The sequence below is a fragment of the Anomalospiza imberbis genome, chromosome 1, assembly GCF_031753505.1.
Source record: "Anomalospiza imberbis isolate Cuckoo-Finch-1a 21T00152 chromosome 1, ASM3175350v1, whole genome shotgun sequence".
NCBI classification, from domain to species: Eukaryota; Metazoa; Chordata; class Aves; order Passeriformes; family Viduidae; genus Anomalospiza; species Anomalospiza imberbis.
The window spans coordinates 127749814-127773061 of record NC_089681.1 but is presented as its reverse complement, the minus strand read 5'-3'; the positions used below and the strand labels follow the sequence as shown (position 1 = coordinate 127773061).

The 23248-nt window shown below is 37.8% G+C and overlaps 1 protein-coding gene across 8 annotated transcripts in view; it reads left to right on the top strand.

Moving 5' to 3' along the window:
* The window catches only part of PPP1R9A (protein phosphatase 1 regulatory subunit 9A), a 125449-nt gene that overhangs the window by 57923 nt on the left and 44278 nt on the right, over positions 1–23248 (top strand). For all 8 annotated transcript variants that reach the window (XR_011005523.1, XR_011005522.1, XM_068210767.1 and 5 more), the window contains exons 3-5: positions 9297–9429; positions 9919–10039; positions 15447–15551. Coding sequence is in view for 6 of the 8 variants with exons in the window: in XM_068210767.1 (XP_068066868.1) it covers positions 9297–9429; positions 9919–10039; positions 15447–15551 (359 nt within the window). In the remaining 2 variants the exon portion in view is untranslated. The remainder of the gene's footprint in view (positions 1–9296; positions 9430–9918; positions 10040–15446; positions 15552–23248) is intronic.

Here is a 23248-nt window from a genome sequence, read left to right as displayed (position 1 = left end):
CCACTTTGTGGCATTATTACTGTAGTCTCATCCCAAGCTAGCATTATTCATTAATACTGGCTTATCCCTATGATCTGTCGTTCTCTTTGTCTATTCATTTGGATATACTTTGTGTGCACATCTGTAACCTTCTGTTTCTTGCAGCATTAATACCATATTTTAAATTGCACTTACAGCTGGTGTGTTTGAGCCAGTTATGCTGTCAGACCTGGGAACGCCTGTTCTTGGCTTGCACTGGAGTCTGTTACCCCACCTACCATATTAGGAAGCATTAGGAAGGCTAAATTCCTCTGGAAATAGAGACTGTCTCATTTTTGAAGCAGTGGTGTGATTAATTGTAATGTAATACGCTAGGTATGGATGCTTAATGGATAAACATTCTTTTGCTTACTCTAGGCAGTTTTACATCTTACTAGAATGCAATTCATTGTACTAAACAGTGTGAATGTGAAACTATCATTAGCAAAAATGCTGGAAGCCAAAATGAATTCTGCCTGCAGGTGCAATTAAGGAATTGTTAAGTCTACAATATAAAGTAATTGAGTAGTGGTCTAGCACTGAGAACGTGGCATGGCACTTTCTGTTTGAAAGATGTTTACAAAACACAGCAAACTTCTTGCTGTATTACAGAAGCTTTTCTGTTAATCCTCTTACACTTGGCCTGTTTGTCCATTTTTATACACAAGCAATAGCATTAACAGGCTGTAGGGCTGCACCACTCCTACCAAATTAATGCAACACCCCACTAATGGGTCTCTTTTACATCACGGCATGGTGATGTTAATGTGAATACAGCAATAGGCTGCTAAAGGCTTTAGATTCCAGAGAATCATAAGCGTTTTTTGTTACTGTACAATATCTGCTTGTACTAGAAACTAAATAGATACTCTCTGTAACACATGCCATCTGAAATTATGGAAATATGTTTACCCTGTACAGGAGGCTGTTTGAAGGGCTGTCTAATATTGAATGTCATGCTTGGCTATTCTTTAACTCATAAGCCATGTACTCGTATAATTAATAGTATATGTTTAAAGAAGAGTTTATTACATCTCCTGAGTTTTTCTTAGTAGAATATAATAGAATTTCCCCCACTCATCTTAAGACTGGAAGCATTCTTTTTGGTAATCTCATCTCAGTTAAAGAATTCATTAAGAACTTCTCATTAAAAAAAAAAAAATCCAAATCTCTCTTGAGATTTTTAGAAGAACTTAGTTATTGTGAAAGGTGATGGTGGGAAACTTTAGAGATTTATGAGGGCTGCTGCTATGGTCTGGTATGGAAGTAACCCTTGGTCTGAGGCGAGGCTGTAATGTCTTCTGGTTTCTGTCACTGTAAATCCTTCTCCCTCTCCCCCAGCCTTTGCTGTGTCTACAGGAGTATTAGTAAGGTGGGCAATTAGTACCAAATGCTGTAGCTCCTAGGAATGAGACAAGGTATGTGAGAGAGTCATAAAAAACTTTTGGGAAAGTTGCAGTTTTGCACCCTTATAAAGCCCAATGGGATTTGTATTGATGTTGTAATATTGAGAAAATCAGACACCAAGGCAGACTGTTTCCATCTAGCTTTTTTCTTCCACCTCTGCATTCTTCTCTGCTTTAAGTGAAGAAATAGATAGCAATGTGTGCTATTTATAGCACATTCTAAATATTTTCTATATATGTGTACATAAAGAATTGTATTAATTTTCATTCAATTTGTAAAATACTATAATTTCACGATAAAGCTCAGGTTGGATGAATTATAGTTTACACAGCTGTGTCCTGAATTAATGCCTGTGATTACTTTTTTGTGTCCTTGTTTCCCTTTGAATTATTTTCTTAACATATGTAGCATCTGTAAAGGAATAAAAGGAATTGTTTATGAAATTTTTTTGATGGGGTCATTTTTAATGAATATACAGGTTACTCAATTTATCCCTGCAGAGATTTATTTTAAATAGAAAGTTTTATGCATAGTCAATATTTTGTTTCAAATGTTTGCCTCTGAGAACATTTGTGGCATTTTTACTCTGCATTTAGACCTATTCACGTGTAGGCTGAGGGAGGGTGAGACTGCTGGCAGAAGAAACACTGATTTGTTGATTCATGGTGACTTTGCTACTGTATGGCAGTCTGTACTAATTGGTACCAGAAGCAGCATTTACTCTTGGCTACCTCATGTGTCACACTTAAAGGCAGAAGAAAAATAGCACCATCAGTTAGGATGTAGATTGGCAGCAGTGCAAGGATCTGGAAGAAATACTGCAGCAGATTCAGGAATAAATGTCTAGGGACAGAAATTGGAACTTTGCTTCATGCTCTCCTATCTCTTTAGAGTTGTTTGGACACCAGAGTCGAGATTTGAGCCTGTACTGTTTTTTAATTAATTTGTCAAATTCTGCTCACTTCAAGCATCATTCTCCTTTGTGTGCTTATTTCAGTGTTCAAAGAGACAATGAATTCTTGAGCATGCTAGTTTGTTACCTTGGCAATAGAGGGAACTGCCAAAAGGGTGATAAAATATATTTGCTGTCATATTGGAAATTCATTTTCTTCTTAAATACTCTTATTCATATTTTTATATCTTTTTGTATAACTTGGCTGTTGGAGTGCTCTTGTTGCAACTGCTTCTTTGTTCTGCTGGTTGGAGACAGTCTCAAGGTGTAGGCAAATGTTTTTACGTTTCCCTGAAGCAGGAAAGGTCAGCTAAAGACATTCAGGTTTGTCGGTCAGTACCACACTATGGTAAATACGAAGGTGTTAAATTGCTCTACCCACATCTCTAATTTCTCAAGGATCTGTGAAAGTCTGGCAGGAGGGACCTTTGGAGGAGCCCTGAGCTTAATGGGAATGCAGGATTGTCTCTGGGCTCTTTTCCCCGCAATTGCCAAACTACTGTAGTGAAAAACACAAAGCTTTTTTTTCTTAATGATTTTTATTCTCTATATCTAAATAGTTGTTAATTGACCAAAAATAGATAGCAGCAATTGCAAAGTCGAGTTTTAAAAAAGGCAAGATCAGGCAAAGGGATGAATTACATATGAAGTGAAGTGTACCTGTGAAGTACACAACACTTAAAAAGTCTCCTTGGGATTTTTATAAGATCAATAAGACTCAGGGAAGCCACCTCACTAGTCATTTATACCTCCCATTACGCCATTGCATCCAAGCTGCTGCATTACCAAAACCAACCCACTATCAGAGAAGATTTAGACCCAGGTCTGCAAAACTCATCAAAGAGAATTGACTGAAAATTGTTTAGCCTGTACCATTAATATAAAATAGGAGAGTATTTCTATTCCCATTCATGTTAATGGTTATGACCAAAAAAAAAGCGAGAAAGAAAAATCTTCATGGAATTTTAACTCATCACTGTATTAAAAAAAAACAAACAAACAAACAAAAAAAAAAACACCAACACCAAGCAAAAAATAAAAAAAAGATCAGGAATGTTCAGAAGATAAGGCTGTCTGGATATCTTTGTCAACTCCAGGTTTCAGTGCACCTTGCTGTTTTACTCACTTACTAAAACAAACACATAGCAGCCCTAATAGAGGTACATGTTCCATGTGAGCTGAGGTTTTACTCTTCAGTAACAGGGCTTAATTTTACTTGCTAATTACTCTGACCTGTTTTAACTAAGTAACAGCATGAAGTTTTTATGTGGGGCATGCTTCTCATTTACAGCTACAGTGATTTTGTATTTTTCTGCTATGTAGACAACTTGCAATGTAAATTGTAATAAAACTAGTACATCAGCAATAAAAAAGTACACACTGAGTAAATAATAAGTGGATATAGACAATAATTTTCACTGATTCTAGGAAACTACTTAATGGAAACTAGTGTTTTAAAAAATGTGCACCAAAAGCGAGCCAGGTAGTGGGAGCAGGGGAGATGATCCATGTGCAGTTGGTTCTGTGTTTTGGCCCAAAATTGCAGTGTATAAAATGTAAGATACTGGTTTCAGTGAAAAGCCTAACAGAGGAGTCTGGCTGGTTCTTGAACTACTTAACCATGAAGTAAATGCACCCTCATGTCACAGGACTTAGTAATGTGTGTGGGTAGTCCATGCATTTTAATGCTTGTGTCCCACCACGAAATGCCACTGTGCCATGGTTTGGGTTTAGGACATGCTGTAGTGCACAGAGGTGTATGGATCCAAACTGAGATGTGTTGGCACTGCTGCAGGACACTGACACTGTGGTTTTCTACTACAAATGGTCTTCATGATGTTCCAACAGGTAGAAAACTTGATAACTTGTTCCATTTGTCTAAAACAAGAGTACGTAGAGATAATACTTTCCAGTTTCCCTCAATAAATGGAACAGTTTGTCTGTGTGTCACGGCAGCTGCTCCTGGCTTGTCATATGTGTGAAGAGGTGTCTCTGGAATGGAGAAGTCTAGGGCCCAGATACTTTTAGGATTTTAGAAACATAAATCTGCTGTGCAAGTCTCTTTGCCAGAGGTTCAGGACACTAAAAACAGATCTTTCTCTTAAAGAGCTTTCTGAGGGAAACCCCAGACATGGATTTGATGTTGGACATGTAGTTTCTTTCAATATTGCTGATGTCTAATTCCCATCTGTGTCTTGTTCCTGCAATTGCTTCTTGGGAAGTTTTGTCTCCTGGATGCTTCCTTCCTGAAGCGTTAGCTGATGCCCACACAGGCTGTAGGGGAGCATGAATCCAGGAGAGTTGGAGGAAGCCTCCTCACTGACTCACTGCCTTTGACTGTGACAAAGCAACCACTTTTCAGAGAAAAAACTTTAAAAAAAAATAGTCACCAAATTCAGACATTGCCAGAGCTTCCTCTCCTCCCTGAAGCTATGCTGCAGAACGATTTTAAAGCAGAAGGTAATGGTCAAATTGTGATTTCTTTTCCTCATTTAGCTTCTTCAGCGCAGCCAGAGAGGTTATCCTCAGTGCTTCATTATAGATAATCTAAATCTACTCCCTGGCAGTTTGAATCTCTTCCCCCTTGTCCTATCACTACATGCTCTTGTAAATAGTCTCTCTCCATCTTTTTGTAGGCTCCCTTCAGGTGTTGGAGGCCACAGTTGTGTCACCCCTAAGCCTTCTCTTTTCCAGGCTGGACAACCCCAATTCTCTCAGCCTTACGTTAGATAGGACAATTTTCATGTTGCACAGTTTATAGTATGCAACACTAATTGTGGTTTATGTAGCACCAAGCTGGTTAGCCCATGGGGAGGATAGCCCATGTGATTCTTTAGAGTTATCTTCATTCTAACTTGCTTAAAAAAAATATAAAAACCCCTCGTCACTACCTACTGGTTACTGTTAGCTCGATTCTGTAAATTATTGGTAGGTAAGAGCTACAGGAAAGCAACCCAGACTTAGGCAACTTTGCCTTTTTTCAAGAATAATCAGTTTTTATCCTTCTGATCTTACTCCTAAAGATGAAGTACTAAAACAAAAATGTAGGGTTTTCTTCTAAATTAGTCAGCATCATATTATTATAGTTAGTGACATGTCTTCTCTAGCTTGTGCTCTGCCAAAGAGAAGCAAATGATCTGTGTGTGTATGTATGATTTCCCTGGGGATACCACCCAGGGTGCCTAACAATTATACCTGCTTCTTTGATATTACAGTTTGTTACTATATTGGTGCTGGATGAATCACCCATGACCCCTTTTTCTGTCACTTTAGAGAACATAGAAGTATGTTCTATTAACAGCAGTTCTTCAGGGTTTGTTTCAATGTGTCACCACTGTTGGCTTTTTGTTTTCCACAAGTGCTGTTTTAAATCCTAGAAAATGTCACAAGTGAATTCTATGAAAACTATTTTTTCCCCTAAATACCTGTAGTGGTAAAATCAGAAATTAAGATACTATATTGGATTTTCATGAAAAAGAGCTTGCTTTATAAGTAATGGTTTATGATGTGACTTTTGGGGATGGTTCTATACAAGGCCCAGACTTGGACTCTATGATCCTTGTGGGTCCTTTCCGACTCAGCATATTCTGTAGTTGTGACTTTACTGTGCTGGCGACTTGGCCAGAGTGGCAGTAAAACCAAATCTGTCAAATGACAGGGAATGGGAGAATTCCCAAGAGTCTGAAATCCCACGCGCACTCTGGAAAACACTTCAGCAACAGACATGGTGAAATAGCTCTACTTAAATCAAGTTAACCACACTGTGAGGAAGAAGTTATAAATGTTTATCTTATTTTTAGTGCAGTAAAATCTTGAGTGACAGTTCTCATGACTGTACTGAGCAAGCAGTTCATTACTCTGGTGGATAGACTGTTTCACAAAGAAGGAAAATTTCCAAGCACAAGTTTTCTTTACTTCAATTTAACACCCAGAGATCCATCTAATAGAATCAGTCAACCATGAAATGTGATTGCACAAAATGAGATAAATGACATACAAGAATATCCTTCTTCTTCTTCCCCTTTTCAGGGGGAGACAACTGCCTTGTTGAAGGCAGTGGGCAAAGTTATATGACCAGTATACAAAAGAAAGTGAGTTAATGCCAGATAGGAAACAGAGCTTTTTGCATCCAGGGATCTGCAATCTCAGAGTGAATGCTTAGTTGAGTTACTGCTTAAGAGTGGTGTGATGCATTTGGAGACATAATTATAACTTTTAATCACTAACAGTATATTTAGTTTCCTTTTAGTGAGATTATCAAAATACTCCAAAACAGTGAGCACAATCCAAGAAGCCGTATCTTCTGTCTAATCTGATTCAAGAAAGATCATCCCAAACCCAAATGGAGTATATGATTTGTTGCTTTCAGAGAAAATTATCCTGAAGCATATCCAGTCATTTTACAACAAATCTAAAACCTGTTCTACATTATTCTCATGCCAGTCATTGAACACAAGGAAAAGAATGGTGCCAGTTAACATGATGAAAAGAAATCCAGAAATAAATATACTCATTTTGTGACATAATTTTCCCCTATACCTCTGTCTCAGCTGTTCTTTGTCTCCAGCAAGCAGTATCTTCCTTTACCTTCATGTAACTAATTTCTTTTCACATTTGAGGCACAGGTCTCTTTCATCATGTTAATAAATGAGATTATTCAAGCTAACTTCACAGCTGTTGTTTTTAACCTGTACTTGTTTACATGTCTGCTGCATTTCAACCTAAAGGTTTTTATGGTCAAATCTTAGCTCAGTAATGTTTTAGTTGGGTCTCACTCTATTGATTGATTTTTATTGATTGGTTGATTTCAGCATGAATGAGGTTGGACTTGATCATGGAACCCTTAGTGGGTAAAAACTGCTGCCTTTGACACCAAATCACAGAGAAAGGAAGCTGCCAACAAAGTTGTATCAATTTTTGATTGCGGTTGAGTGGACTCTTCCAGCTGTTTTTTTCTATTCTTTAGTCAGGCTTGAAATGGTGGCCTTGAATTGCATTCCTTGTTTCACAGTCTGTGTCTTTTCTTCAATCTTACAGATACTAAAGCAGCATAAAATGGTCAGCAGCACTGGATAGCATTATGTGTCTTATTTTACTTAAGCTTTGCATGTATTTATGAAGGCTTTCTAGGAGCATAATTTAGTTAAAGCAGCCTTTTTCTTGCATCATAATGACTAAAAATCCATATGAGATAGGTTTCTTGTAAATTCTTGTAAAATGTTTATCATCTGAGTCTTCTTGGAAGAGAAAATTAAGTGTTTCACATTGATGTGAAATAAAAGACTTGAAATTCCTATTGAGTCGCTACTATCTTTTCTGTTTCAACCACTACTTTACATAAAATGGAGAGGGCTTTGTGGTAGCCATAACATAGTTAATAGACTTACAGTAGTATTTAAAATTATTTTTGTATTTCAGCTTCAATATATTTACTATTTAAAAGAAACGAATGTGTACTAACAGCTTTTCAGGCAGGTGAAACCTGAGGTGGCAATGACCCAGCTCCTGTCACTGCACTGGGCAGCCAGCTGGCATGTGTGCTCCATCCAGGGACATCGTGACAGAGCCTCCAAGCAGGGTTGTAAAAGAGCAGGCTTCTGGAGAACTTTGGAATATTTGGGTAGCTATGTAGCAGGGTGCAGTGTTTTATATTGTAAGAGGAATCATGATAAAGGAAAACATGGCTATGCAATAATGTCTTCTTTAGGTTGTCTGTAAAAGAGGAAGAGGAAATGTGGGAAGTTGTTTTCCTTTAGTTGAAGTGATGAATATGATATATCCATGGGACTGAAGCTCAGTAAAATTATTATCACTAGTAATACATATTCTTTACTTACTGCCAAGTGCAGTTTAATGAATTAGGCTGGCAAACTCTGATCTCTAAAATATGAAAATATGCTTTTCCTGACTAATGTTTCTGAAAGTCTGAATAATCACTGATTGAAAACCATGTTGAAAGTATGATAGTAGCGTAAATATTATAATCAGGTTAACACAGTCACTTAAATTACTGCTTTAGAGATGAAATAAACCTGTAAATCTGGTCAGTTTAAAAAATACCAATGGCTGTGTATATTGCTGTTGCCCTGATTTTTAAAAGTGTTAAGTTTTCTTTTATAGTTCTTTTGAAAGTTTTAAAGGTCTCATAAAATTTCTTTAGCCTTCTGATAATGTTTACATATTTAAGAGTCAGAGTTCCCACACAATTTCATGTATAAATAGAATAGTTTACATATTTCTCTGTGGGTGGAGAGAAATGATTGATTGATCTTTGGATCAGTGTGGTTGGAGAGGTGATAATTCCATCCTCCAATTCACGGTCACCTTTGGAATTCTGTAAATACAAAATGTTTGAATAAAACTTGCTTTTTTTTTCTCTTTTGAACTTACCAAACTTCTGTGTACTCATTTCATGTCCAATAGTGGCATACTGCTGTTCTAAAAAAGTTAATACATAATATGGAACATAATCTCCATGATATTCATAGGCTTTGTTTGGATGAATGTGAACTGGAACTTCATAAGGCCTAAGGACTAATACAGAAACACTATACAGGTTATAACTTCAATGTATTTGTCTCTGTTAATGTTTATTAATAGTGCATTTTTAATTAGTTAAATCAAGTATTTTAATTATTTATATGCATAGACCAGTGTAGACATTAAAGATTACCTTTTGAATGTATGATAAGAAGCAATAGAAACTTACACTTAATTGATTTTTGCAACCGTACTTGTGCTTCCTTGAATAAAAATCCCATAAATTTAAAAACCTGAAGTTTGAATGAACAGGAGAAATTTGTCTTTTAAAAGCCTTTTCAAACTTTGCAATATCACAGGACGAAAGTCATAGCTAGTTTAATAATTTGGAAGTCTTTTTGGAGTGGGTAGCTGAATGACTGTTGATCTATTTCCACAGGTTTTCAATACATACTCTAATGAAGACTATGACAGGAGAAATGATGAAGTTGATCCAGTGGCTGCATCAGCTGAATATGAACTTGAGAAGCGTGTGGAAAAGTTGGAGCTCTTCCCAGTTGAACTAGAAAAAGGTATCATGTCTGTATGTCATTTCCACTTATTGTGACACTGACCTACAAGTTTGAGGAAGTCTACTCATGCCTACAGAGCCTATCTTGAATTTCCATTAATTGGTTGTAGTCACCTTGGCTTTTTGGATTTCAGGAATAGTTCAGTGAGGAATTAAAGAAGCGGCTCAGAGTCAGGCAATTTTTATCTTCTTAAGAGAATTGTTTGGTGACACTCCATTAACATGATTTTACACAGTGTTTGATGTGATATGTTCATTCTTCACCAGAGGAGTAAAAATCTTGTCCGTTGTTCTAAGCTCCTCATAAGGCTGCAGATGATACTTATTGTGTGTAATTAAAATGGTAATCAAATAGTGTTTAAAAGGAAACAAAATAATATTAGTGTTATTGACACAGAAAGCCAAGAGGAACCAAAGCATGAATGTTTACCTACAGATACCTGTACAGATAAATGTAAGACGTTTCTGCTTTCTCTTGCTTCTTTCACAGATGAAGATGGACTTGGCATAAGCATTATTGGAATGGGAGTTGGAGCTGATGCAGGCCTTGAAAAACTGGGAATATTTGTCAAAACAGTGACGGAGGGTGGGACAGCAGAAAGAGATGGCAGGTAAACTAGACTTTGCATTTGGAAATTTTATCAGCAATAGTTAATATAAATTATGATTTTCATAGGGAATAGTTGTTTGCTTAATGTATGTCATGGTAATCCAAGCTGTAAAGTTTGTCAACTTCATTGGTAAGGTCCAAATACCTGATGTGGTTATGAGAAGACACTAATTTGGTACCATGAGTTTAAACTTTTAAAGAAGAAAAATTTGCCAAAGATATGTGTTTGTGACTACTGAGAGCCCAGATGCTTTAGCATGAGTAAGGCTGCTGATTCCAAACTCTGTGTCACTTTTGAAGGTAGTTTTGATTCCCAGGGTATTGAGCTCCCACCTGTTCAATTGGCTTCAAGCCAGCTTTAGATAGGCAATACTTAAAAAAAGAATTCTGTTCAACATTTGATTATTTGGTCTCTCTCCATATGATGTCCTTACAAAGAGATCCTGACAGGCTGGATCGATGGGCTGAGGACAGCTGTATGAGGTTCAATAAGGCAAAGGGCCAGGTCCTGCACTGGGGTCACAGCAGCCCCGGGCAAGGCTATAGGCTGGGGGAGGAGCAGCTTGAGAGCTGCTCAGCAGAAAAGGACTTGGGGTGCTGGTTGACAGGCAGCTGGATATCAGCCAGTATGTGCCCAGGTAGCCCAGAAAGCCAAAGGCATCCTGGCCTGGACCAGGATCACAGTAGTGTATCCAGCAGCACCAAGGCAGTGACTGTCCCCCCGTACTTGGCACTGGTGAGGCAGCTCTTGAGTGCTGTGTCCAGCTCTGGGCCTTTCACTGCAAGAGGGACACTGAGGTGCTGGCATGTGACCAGAGAAGGGGAACAAAGCTGGTGGAGGCTCAGGAGCACACGTCTTACGAGGAGCATCTGAGGGAGCTGGGGGTTTTTAACCTGGAGAAAAGGAGGCTGCAGAGACCTTATCACTCTCCACAACCACTGGAAAGGAGATTGTAACCAGGTGGGGGTCAGTCTCTTCTGACATGTCTCAAGTGAAAGGGTGAGAGGAAATGGCCTTAAGTTGTGTCAGGTGAGGTTCAGGTTAAATATTGAAGCTTTTTTTCACTGAAAAAGGCATTGGAATAAGTTGCCCAGAAAGGTGGTGGTGTCACTGACTCTGGAAGTGTTGAAGAGGCATCTGGATGTGGCACTTGGGATGTGGTTTAGGAGTGATTGAACTGCTTAGTTGATGGCTGAACTGGATGGTCTTGGAAGATCTTTTCCAACTTTGGTTATTCTGTGATTAAGGAAATAATCAGTGTATCTGAATATTTAAACTTTTACTAAATACACTCCTTTGAACTTTACTAACACAGACTGTTACTTTATGTTTTTTATTTTGGATAGTCTTCTATTCTGGAGTTCAGTTTTCACACCTACAGCACTGAAAGTACATTAATGAATTGGAATAGGAAGCTGTATGATAAACCTTGCCCACTAAAGAAGTGAATTGGTGCATGTAGTCCTATGTGCTCACATGAAACCTGCTTGCTTCTAGAGTTGCTTATTTGGTATGTGCAAGCTAAAGAATTCCTTTTCAACATACAATATTTCATATCAAATGGGGCACAGTTATCTGTGTACTATCCAACACCTGCCAATCTGTGTATCATACAATACCTGCCAAAACCATCTCAACCTCTTCTTATTGGGAGATAGAAAAAAACTTTACTATGTAATCATTTAATAATGAAAAGGATTCTTAAAAGTCTTCCAACCCATTCAATTTTTCATTTTGTCCCAGTGCTTAACTTTGTAAATTTTCATGCCAATAAAATATTACTTCTCTGCATTCTCCTTTTCTGATTTTAACAATTAATTTGTTGTTATATTAGTCATAAACAATATGAAAATATTGTTTATAAATAAGAGTGGGAATAAACTCTTAAGATGTTGATGATGTCTTCTAAAAAATACATTGCAGTAACATGTTCCTTGTTGAACACCTCTAATTTTTCAGCCATGCAAAAAATTGTTCTGCTGTGGAAACCCCACAAAAATTTAAGCAAAAGACTCTAGAAGTCAGGGGGTTTCAAAGTTTAGTAACATTGCTTTGAAACTACTGAACTATGTCATCTTCTAGATTGGGCTTGGAGGTATCTTCACAGATCTTGGCAATAAGATATCAAGTTGAAGGCCAAGTACTGATTCATCATAGGTTTAAAAATTATGAAGGGAAATGAAGCTGACATGTCAAGATGTCATGACTTTATCCATTACTTTAAATTTAAGTGAATGTTTTTCTGAAGGGTATGCTTGACCTCAGCTAGAAGGCATTACGCTCACAACTGGTATTCTTTGTGAAATTCTCTGTTTTAAAATCAGTCACTCACTGCTGCTCTGTCATGATCTGTAATTTCTTTTCATCTCATTATTCACATGTTTGAGTGGGCTACAGAAGTTGATGTTCCATCGTAAGTCTCTTCTTTCATTTCCCTAGATGGCATCTGAAAGGAACTTGTCAGCTGAGAAAAAACAATATCGTTCTTTGACCATTCTAATATTTGTGTTGGTTTTCAACTGCCAGAATGTTCAGTCAGCCGAGAAATAGAGCTCTGATTTTCTCTTTGAGGGCCTGACTGATCATTCACTTGGGAAAGGGGTATATAATCCTCTCAGTCAGGACCAGACCGTTCTGCATAATAAAGTGCATCAACTGTAAAGGGTCCTGTTAACTTCATTTTTATGAAAAGCCTACTTAATCATTAACACTGATAGCAAAACACAGTCTCCAACCAGAAAATAAACCTACTTCAGTAGTTGCATCAGATATTCTGAATAATTGCATAGCAATCTTCAACCAGGTTCTTCTGAAGCTACAATTTAAAATATTACAGTATTTGTAGGATAGTTGTTCTATTTTTTTATTGAAAGACCTATCAAATTATGATATAGAGTACTTCTCTCCCATGGAAATAGAAAATCTGTGCAAAGGGGATTCTCAGTGATTTGACACCACTGGCTTGATTCATGCTGCTGTAGACAAGCAGGTAGCCTTTAGTTGTCATATTTAAAGGTTTTGTGTGCCAGTATTTGACCAAGGAGGGTGCTTCAAGATGAATCCAAAGGCAAGCATGTTGATAAGTATTAGGGAGGTTATTAATAGTGTGAAAAATAGGAAATCAGTCATTAGACTGAATATGAAAAATTAGACTGACTGTGAAAAATAAAATCTTTTCCTGGATCAATCAATCAATAGCTGCTTCTTTCAAATTATTGTGGTGATGAGTCATTCACTTTTTATAAAGTATTTTGATTGCATTGGGAGCAACAGTTTTGAAACATTACATAGTTCTTAACTTGAACTCTAGAAGATGTCTCTGCACAAATTAAATTTTTCAGTTCATCATACAGAGCAATTGTGCAAATAATTTTTTCAACTTTAGTTGGTTCACTTCTGTAGTTGCTACTTCACTGTTATCTGCAGGCAGAGTTTAAAGTCATGGATATTGGAAAATAATTGCCAGAAGAATTACCAATGTTATTAATGCTAAAAGCAATACAATTTCTATAATTCAGACTTCGGCAGCCTGAGCCTAATTTTTCTTTCATGTTTGAAATCAGATTTGACAGACAGAGGAGGCCTGGAGCTCCTGTTGGAGTGGGCTCTAACAGGAAGACTGCCCTTTGTATGTTGATATGCATGTATGCTCATACATAATTAAAATATATGCGTATATAGAAAGGAAGGAGTTTTGGAGAACAGTGGCCATAAAAACAAGAGTTGGAAGTTAATTTAGGAACTATACAAACAAGAAAGAAGGCGATACAAAATATGCCTAAAGGACAAAGAGAATTAGACTGAATCAAATTAGAGCTGCTTATGAAGTTGCAGGCAACAGTTCCCTAACATGATGTTTCATCACCTGAAATCCTGTACCTGTGTATCTGTATGAACAATGCTAGTCCACTATGTGATGATGTACAGTGTTGCTGCTGTCATCTCAAATGAATCTGTTATTCCACCATTTTCAGCCAAGAGGGTGATAGTTTCCCATTCAGCAGGCACCAAATTCTTAAAAGTTTATTTCCCAGGTACTCCTGTGCCATCTGAATGCACCCTGTGTTTGCTAAAGTTTATAAAAAAGGTCAAAATTAGATAAATATTTATGTGAGTGCTATATTCCTCAAATGTTTCAGTGAAAATTGAAATAAAATTCTGAGCTCAAAATGCCTAACATGATTTTCAAAATAGGAGTTTATAGGCTGCCTTTTTCAAGGGAGATCCTGCCTAGAACACAGTGATATTCTGTAGTGTGAGGCTGCCAAGGAATAAATACTGTATTTCTTACTCATCACTGGAATCCAAAGAATAGAAGATGCTGTTTGAACACATGTAAAACTGCAAAGCATTTCCTCAGACTTGACAGAGAAATTAGTGCTCCAAGTCCAAATGCTTCAACATTATGTTGAAGCCTCTGTTTTTTGAAAAGAAATCTGATCACTAATATATCCTAAGATGTTAAATACATTAATTTAGGTATTTTCTTATAATTTAAATAGGATTTTTTCATAGCTGTTCCTTGGTTGCTTGTTAAACTGTGTTGTTTGGATCAATAGAATCCATGTAAGTACTTGAAAATTGCTCCCTTTGACTAGTTCTACATGCATTTGTTTGGTTTTTAATTTGAAACTATTAAGAAATCGTGCATTTCTAAAGAATAGTATAGCAGTCATCTTCCAGGGATTTGTAATCCAGAGGAGTCCAGTGCCTGCTTTAGGGATTTTGTAGCAGTGCTTGCTTTAGATAAAAGCAACTTGGCTTTCAACCTGTCTTAACTTTTTCTGCATTAAGCAGTGTATCAGCTGTAAATAGGTGTTTGGTTTCAAAAAGAGAGTCCTCATTAAAGCAGTCCAAGGTTTTCTGATTGTGTGCAGCAAGATCACGCTTACACTGGGAATTCATCTTTTTGGAGCAAGTTAGATGAAATACCTTAAGATAGTAAGTCACAATTGGCTCTGATACTGAAGTTCTTTTCTCCACAGATGAGCAGGTTGTTTTAGTTAAATACTACATTTTTTTTTTCCATTAGCATGAAATGCCAAGAGCTATGTCTGACGATGTTTTTCAAGATTGGCTTAGGAAAGAATGATATAAGAGCTGTTCAAGTATCTCATTTAATTTAATACATATGACAAATTCAGGAGTTTGTGTTGCTCTTTCCTTGTATTTCTATACAAGGAAAAAGACTAGATAATTAATTGATGATATTAACTGTAATGGTAACTTTGAAGTTGGATTTATGGGATGTCTGTGTGCAAGGAGTTATGTGTTTTTCATATTTACCTCAATCATTTTCTGACGGAGCTTTTGTTTAAGGTCAAACTAGAAAGATCTCTCAAAGTTTTGCTGAAAATTGGAAAGAATTCATACAATTAATTATCTATTTGTGTTTTTTCCCTGAAAGGATCCAAGTGAATGACCAAATTGTGGAAGTTGATGGTATCAGTCTGGTTGGTGTTACACAAAATTTTGCTGCAACTGTTCTTAGAAACACCAAAGAGAAAGTTCGGTGAGTATTTTACAGATGAAAAAGAAACTTTAATTAATAATTAAGATTACTTGGCTTCCTTCACAGGCCTTTCAGTTTGCCCAGGTAGAATCAGGGACTTTTGGCCTCTGTGTCTTCTCTCCTTTGATCCTAAGAGAGGGATCAAATACAGTGTTAAAGTTTTGTTTTGGCTTAGATTTTTAAAATATTACCACCAAGACAAGCTGAAATTGCAGACAGATGATGACTATGCTCTTGATCACTAGTCTAGATTTTCATGGGCTTCAAGCTGTTTGTATTAGTTGGAATGATGAAGGTCATGGGTGTTGGTCAGATGGAAACTGCTGCCAGTGATCACTTCCTTGCTCCACCCATGGGAAGGCTGACCATGCTCATGCTCCAGGGTTGGAGCAGGAGGAGATGAGCACTCCAGTCCCTCTGATGCCACCTCAGCACAGATGAGAGGAGAGTATTGGATGCAGTAGTGATAACAGCTGCCAAACTGAGAAAAGTAACCAGTATTAATTAACTGAGCTCCCAGCACCATCTGTGGGCTTCTCTCTGCACCAGTACTGTAGTTCATGGAAAGGTGTCCCTGTGGAAGTCCATAAAATAATGAACAGACTTGAAAATGTCATATATACTGCAAGTACACTTCTGAACTTGTGTGAATGTGAGTGAAAAGCTATCAAATGTCATTAATAAGAACATTGTTTCCCTAGAATTTAACTGGTTTGCCATTTAAAACCCGTGCAGTCATACAGTTTTTCAATAACTTGTTAATTTCAGTAAAGATTCAACTCTACAAAATAAATCCAAAAATATCTTTGGCATATTGTAAACGCAGCAGCCATTCTGTAGTCACCTTTTGGTTTTCTTTCAAAATCTTCTCTAGGGAGTACAACTGAATGCTTTAATTAATGAGTTCAGAGCTGACTTCTTTTGAACCATGACTAAACTATGGGTGGTAATATATGCAGACGCCCTCAGATGGTGGTGCTATATGTTGGCATTCACACTTCCACTATAATTCCGTAGCTGATCCTGCATAACATTGAGGAATAATGCTGGGATGTGGATTATGCAAGGAATCTTGGGGGTGGTTGATCAATCTTTTATTTGAAAGAGGTTATTTAGGAAAAAAAAATTAGGAACTGTAGTGTAATTATAGGCGAATATGTTTTTGTGTAACATTTACATTTGAAGTTGCACCATTACTATTTCTGCAAAGACTCACACATGCTGTGAGTGTTCCTACTGACTAAACTATGAAAATGAGTATATACCTTATTAAGTTTTCTACAGTTGGGACTTTCAAACATAAAATCCTTATGACAGAGAATAATGTGTTCCTGTTTTCGATACATAGAACAAATGTTATGTATATTCTGTGTTTGATGATCTAGTTCAAAAGGAAAAAGGAAAAAAAGAAAGCGCTCACATAAAACATGTATTGTGTACATTTAGAATCAGCTTAGTTTGTGTAATTATTACTGCATAAGTTATGGAATAGAATACTTGCTTCCATGGGAAAATAATGGAGGAAGGAAAAAACATAAAGTGATTTTCACACAGAGCTCCCGCAGTCTTCTCTCAGGAAATAAATTACAGTGAGACTGGTTGCAATCTAGACCCTTGTCACAAAATAGGGAGCTGAAAAAAGTATTTCTTCATTGTTGTTGAGCTCACATTGTCAAGCATACTCTGCACTGGGATCATTGGCTTCTGACAGGTCTCATTTATCAAAGAGATGTTTTAGTTTCTTCATTTTTCCTTGTAAGATTAAGATACTGAGTTTTCATGGAAAAAATGACCCAGTATGTTAGTGTCAAAACTAGACCCAAAAAAGCATAAAATAATATTCAGTTAATAATACATTTTAAATACTGTATGAGTTACAATATAAAATAATACTCAAATATTAATAATATATACATTAAGAGCATACTGTGTGGTTGGCAGTATCTTACTAATGTGTATTTCTAATTAGAGGAAAGAAATGGGTAGAATTTGGTGCAACTTCCTTAATTTATTTTTTTTTTAATTTTAAATTTCATGGAAAAAAGTGCTCAGAAAGACTTACTTCTGCTTTTTGCAAGCCAGCTGAGAAATGCATGATGTTTTCCCTGGTTTGTGATAGGCTGGGATTGAGACTTGACAAGGCAGCCAAGCCTTGTGTGGCACAGGCTCCTGCTTAGCTTCTGATCCAGTCCTGGATGTTTTTTTGCCTGATGATCTACTTTGGTTTTAGTTGCACAAAATGAAAAATGGTTCCACAGAGCTGTTTTTTGGAGACAGATATTTCAGAATGCTTGACGTTTTGGCTTCAATGCAGGTTTGAACATTTGCTTGTAAAGAAAGTAAGAGCTAATATTGGTGAATTTAGATATGAAAGAAAATAAGGTATTTTTAACTTCCTGACTGTTTTTCTTCTGATGTGTGACAAAAGAGCCCTGCCTGCTGCTTGCTCTGTGGAGAGAACAGTTGGTTTCTGAAGATCCTCTTTCCTCCTGTGCTAGGATGGAGAATCCCTCATCTCCACCCTCTTTGTCAGACAGTGACAACCTCTGCACTTTAACTGCTCCAGAACATTAGGGACAACATGGGAGGGTCTGCTGGGGCAAAATGCCTTTCTTGCTCCCATCTGTCAGCTCCTGCCTGCTGGCAGTGCAGGGAGCAGTGCAAGGAGCAGTGCAGGGAGCAGGGCTCCTGCCCTTTGAGTGCAGCATTCCCATGGCTGCTGCCATTAATGATCGGTGTCGCTGCGGGAGGCAGGAGCTGGGGAAGAGGTTGCTGCTCTATAAACCTCTCCTGCCTTTCCTGAGGAGGATGTCCCAGCTGAGCTGCCAGTGTGTAGGCAGTGTACAAGCACACCTCACCTGATCCAAGGCAAGGCAGCTTCACGAATCCTTCCTTCACAGGAAGAATCACGTTCACACTTACTTGCGTATCTGCTGTTCAATAGTGTCAGCTTGATGGGGTTTATAGAACTGCCTTAATAAGCATAGCTATCTTTGTGATCATAGCATACAAAATCCGTGCCTTTCTTCTGCCTGGTGTCCTGTACACACAGAGATTTGTGTGCCTTTCACTCATTACTTCACGTTTATATCCCACAGCATTAGGTATCTGAAGTCATTTTGTCCTTAATCTAGTCAAAGTGCATGCTGGTTTTCATAGCAGGGTTTAATATGTGAGATCAGTTGTAAAGAAGGGACACTCATGAATAGAATTACATTAAAGCCACTTCTTAATTCTTTGCAATAAATGCAGTCAATACCTCTTCAGACAACTTGCATAATACCAATACTTTGTGATTTATTTTTCTCCTTTGAGCCTTCTGAACACTTTGAATGATACTGACAGTGGAAGTCGTTGACCTAGAATAGATTTTTGCAAATTTTCTACCAGAAAAAATGTATCCAGACTGTCTGCAGCTGACATAGTAAAGAATTTGTGAAAATGAAGACATGGCTTTTACCTTTTGAACTGTTTTAGGTGAGGCTGAGAAGAGGTGGAAGAGGAACAAACATAAGCATCTGCAATTATTTTATCCATTATTTGCAGTATTGGATTATGCAGCAGACTCATCATACCATAATGAAAGATCATTGGATCAACCAGTTTGACTTCCACAGTGATAATAAATTAAATTACTCTTTCTTATAATGTTTTCTAGAAAGATAATCAGTACCCAGCAGATGTGCTCTGGTAGCCTGTGAGGCAAAGGAAAGAGATGGAATTCTTTCATAATCCCAGCTGGCAATCAGCTTCTGTTTTTCAGGATGAGAATTAATGCCCTCATGACTCTAATCAGGCAAATACAACTATGAATGCTATTTCAATTGATGTAAATATCAAGTCTTCTTTATAATTTTACATAACTGCTTAGTTTACTAATATATTAGTATATTTCAGAATTTGATTATATACGGGAGGGATTTGAGATAAGTGTTGTTTTCAGTATTGTTGACTGTTGCCCCTGCTCTAAGATTAATGGCTCAGAGGGCAGTGCCACACTAATACCACTAATTATTCTGTGCTTCTTTTGACCCCATTTAGGATGTAATCCATCAGCTTGAAGTTTGCAAGTGGTGCCTGCAATCATAAAAGATAGGATAAGGAGACAGCTTGACAGTGGGAATCCTATCCTGTCATGGAGTTACGTTGCTTGTAGTCTTCCCGTGGACTGTGATGCTGAGTATCAGACCTGTTCTTTGAAGCTTATTGGGTGATGTTAAGCCTTTGTGACCACACTTTCTTCCCCTGTTCATCATAATGAAAGGGTTCTGGGAGACCCTATGTTCTCCACCAGAGAAAGCTCACTCAAAGAGCTGTATGCCTCCAGGGAATTTTATTTTTTTCCTTGAGCATACTCACAAGAGAAAAAAATCTAGTTATTCCACAGAGAAAACTTTATCCTATTATCATAATTATTGGATACAAATATCTGTGCTCACACAGCTCTGGGAAAGGCAGGGTCCCAGGAAAGGAGGACATGGTTCTTGGAAGACTTAATGGATTGATAAGGAGAAAGGGTCTTCTATGAGAGAATCATCAGAAAATCCCAGTCTTTCATATGCTGCTTGTATGCTTTTAGAATTTTTACTTTCCTCTGAAAGGTTTCTTTTAAGGAAGTTAACCAAATTCAGTGTTTTACTGGAGAGGCAAATTTTAAATTCTGTGTCCTCCTTCTGTATCCTGTTGTATGAATGTGACTAAACATTTTCTTGGCTTTCCAAACCGTTGCTAGGCACTGAGCGGATGCTCTCATGGTGCTTTCTGAGTCAGTTCTTGATTTTTTCTTTTTTAGGGAACCATGCAGAACCAGGGCAAAACCTGTTTGGTTTATCATGACTTGCACCACTGTGAAAGTTATAAATTGTTTTAATTCTAACCTGCCAATGAGTTTACCTGCTTTTGTTTATTTAAATTCTGCTGAAATGCATCAAAGTCTTTCCATCTTAAATAATTGGTTAGCCAGTTTTGCCGTGTCTAATTAATCTTCTCGATCATTAAAGAGTGTGTTCTAACAACAGCAGTGCAAATATCCAGCCCTCTGGCGATTAACTATTCTGTGTTCTAATAAATAATAATTTATTGCTATTTTTTGTTTTTCCTTATCTGGAAAGTTTTATTTCAAAACAGGGTTCTGTCTCAAGTTAGTTAGTTCATAGCCTAATTTGTTTATCTTGTACTAAATTGAAAATGCAATCTTTCATTCAAATTTTTACTTTTATATATCTCATATGCAAGGAGCAATTAAAGGGTAAAAAATAAAAATAATTGATTGTTCATTAACATCAACTTGAAATGTCATTTAGTCCTTGCTCAGCTAATTTCCTCACCCCATCTTGAGGTGAATTTTTTTTCTGAAAAATACAGTTTCCTGAAATAGTGTTTGCATGCCTGCTGTTAGTTTTGTTTGCCACCACAGCATCTGGAAAGGCAGTTTATACAGTCAGGTCTTTGCAAGAACTGCGACAGTGCAGGGGGCAGATGAAGTCTGCCTCAGGACCAAGGCAGCAGCAGCGTGCCCCGATGGGAATGCTGTTGATGACAGCAGCATTGAGCAGCGTGCCTTTGCTGTGACTCCCTTGTCTGGGTAATAATTCTCTTCTCCCAGTGTGCATGCCTGTGCAGATTTTCTTTTGCTCCTCCTGACTTTGCCTGCCTGTGCTCTTACCCTGTGAAACAGTTGGGTCCTTTGAAATTTTCCCAGGCATTCTCCATAGTGCAGATCCCCATTGCAGCGGAGGCAGGACTGCTAATTACTGGGTAATGAGACAGGACCCAAACCACAAGACACCACACTCCATGTCTGCTTCAGAGAGCTGGGTTATGTTATCTGTTTTCTGGCTGGGGATTGTGGTTTTGTTCTTCCTTTCCTTGTCTATTTCTTCTTCCTTGAATCCAAGTGCCAGAGCTGAGGAGATAAAAGGAGAAGGAAAGAAAAGCCCTTTGCTCTGCAATGCTGACTGCTGAGCTGGGACTTCATGCTGTCATGTGTGCTTGGTGCGCTTTGTGCTTCTTTGATAAACCTGAATTGTGGATCCTGCAGAAACTACTAACCAAAGTAGTGTAAATTTCTCCTGTTTAATCAACTGTGGTTATACTAAATATTCCATAATATATTTCATTCTATTTTCTGCAAAGTACTCCTACAAGCACTGGTAATTGTCCTACCAGGACTACCAGGAGTAGTGTGCTGAACATGAAAAATTACTCAAGAGCCCTCTGACCCCTTCGCATGGGTGAGATAAGATTGCATTCATCACTGCTTAGCTGGTTTATATTCCTTGGCTGTGCCTGTGTAGCAGACAAGCTGTGCCTTGGACTGTTCTTTGTGCTGAGGCCAGCTGGCACCAGAGTGGCTGGTGCTCCTGCCCTTCAAGAGTTGTGCCTTTCTGAGCAGGGTGGCCATATCCAGATTGTCCATTGGAGACATCCAAGCTGACTCCTAGCCTTTGCTAACTCCTGGGCTATGTCTGAGTATTCTTTAGTAGAATATTAGTTAACTTGGGTCAAACAGTTTCCAAGACTGTTTCCGTGATGTAAAAGACAATTTTAATATGATGACCAGTTACTAGTACTTGGAAGCATTCCCTGGTACTGTGTGATTTACTGGTATAAACATAACCCCCCCTGTGTCTTTAGTTCATGCTAATTTGAATTTTATGGCAATTAAAAAAAATATTTGTACATTTGGACAGAAAATTACATGTTTGAGTGTGAAATATATAAAGAAATATTCATTTAAATATTTTGTCTGAATTATAAGCTATTTTTCTAGGCATTGGAGCATGGCTTTTAAAATTAAATATAACATGAATGAGTAAGGTTTAGTGGGGCTAGATTTCATTAGGAGCAGCTTTTCTTTTCTTTTCCTGGAAAAAGGAACAACTTGACAGGTTTTGAGTTAGTTCATCCTCAACGTGGTTGAATCAAAACATAAACTACTAACTGTGAAACTGAAATATCATCATATATGTTTATTTAGCTATTTTTTATGCCTTCATCCAAGATACCATATTGTGGAAGCTCCAACAGTTTTGGTGCACCTTGATTAATGGGATAGAACATTGTGACAGCTGGGCAGAAATATCCTTGCAGGATAAGTCGCCAAACTGTATGGGTGGTGCTGTAGGAGCGTTTAGCTGGACTGTGCTGTGAGGATGGTCTGTCTTGCCTAGAATCTGGATCATGTAATCATCCAGATTAAGGACATGGTCTGAACTCAGAAGCTTACTGGTGACCTACCTGTATTTTCTTCCTGGATTTCTTCCCTGTGGATGCCAGCAAGGATGAGAGTGAGGGAAGACAGATCTCACCTGAAAAAGCAATCTGATTTTTTTTAGAAACATGGCCTGCTAGCACTTGTACCTTCTGAACAGAGGTGTCTGCATTCAGGTATGTTAAAGCACAGATTTACAAATGTGTTTCTTTGAAGTGGTCATTCCCATAAGAGTCGTGTGGTGCTATAGCAAATGCTGATTAAATTATCACCCTGTATTCAAGGACACCTTTTAAGCAAGGATTGTGTTGGAATACTGTCGGGCTGTCTGGAAAGAGACGGAATTGATTCTTAATGTGCACTCTAAGAAGAACAGAGCAATATAAGGACCAGAATCTGGAGAGGTGCCAAAACATTGAATCCCTTGGCTAATTTTGAAGTACTCTTGAGTAAAGCTAATGTGTCAGTGAGGCCCTAGACTAGA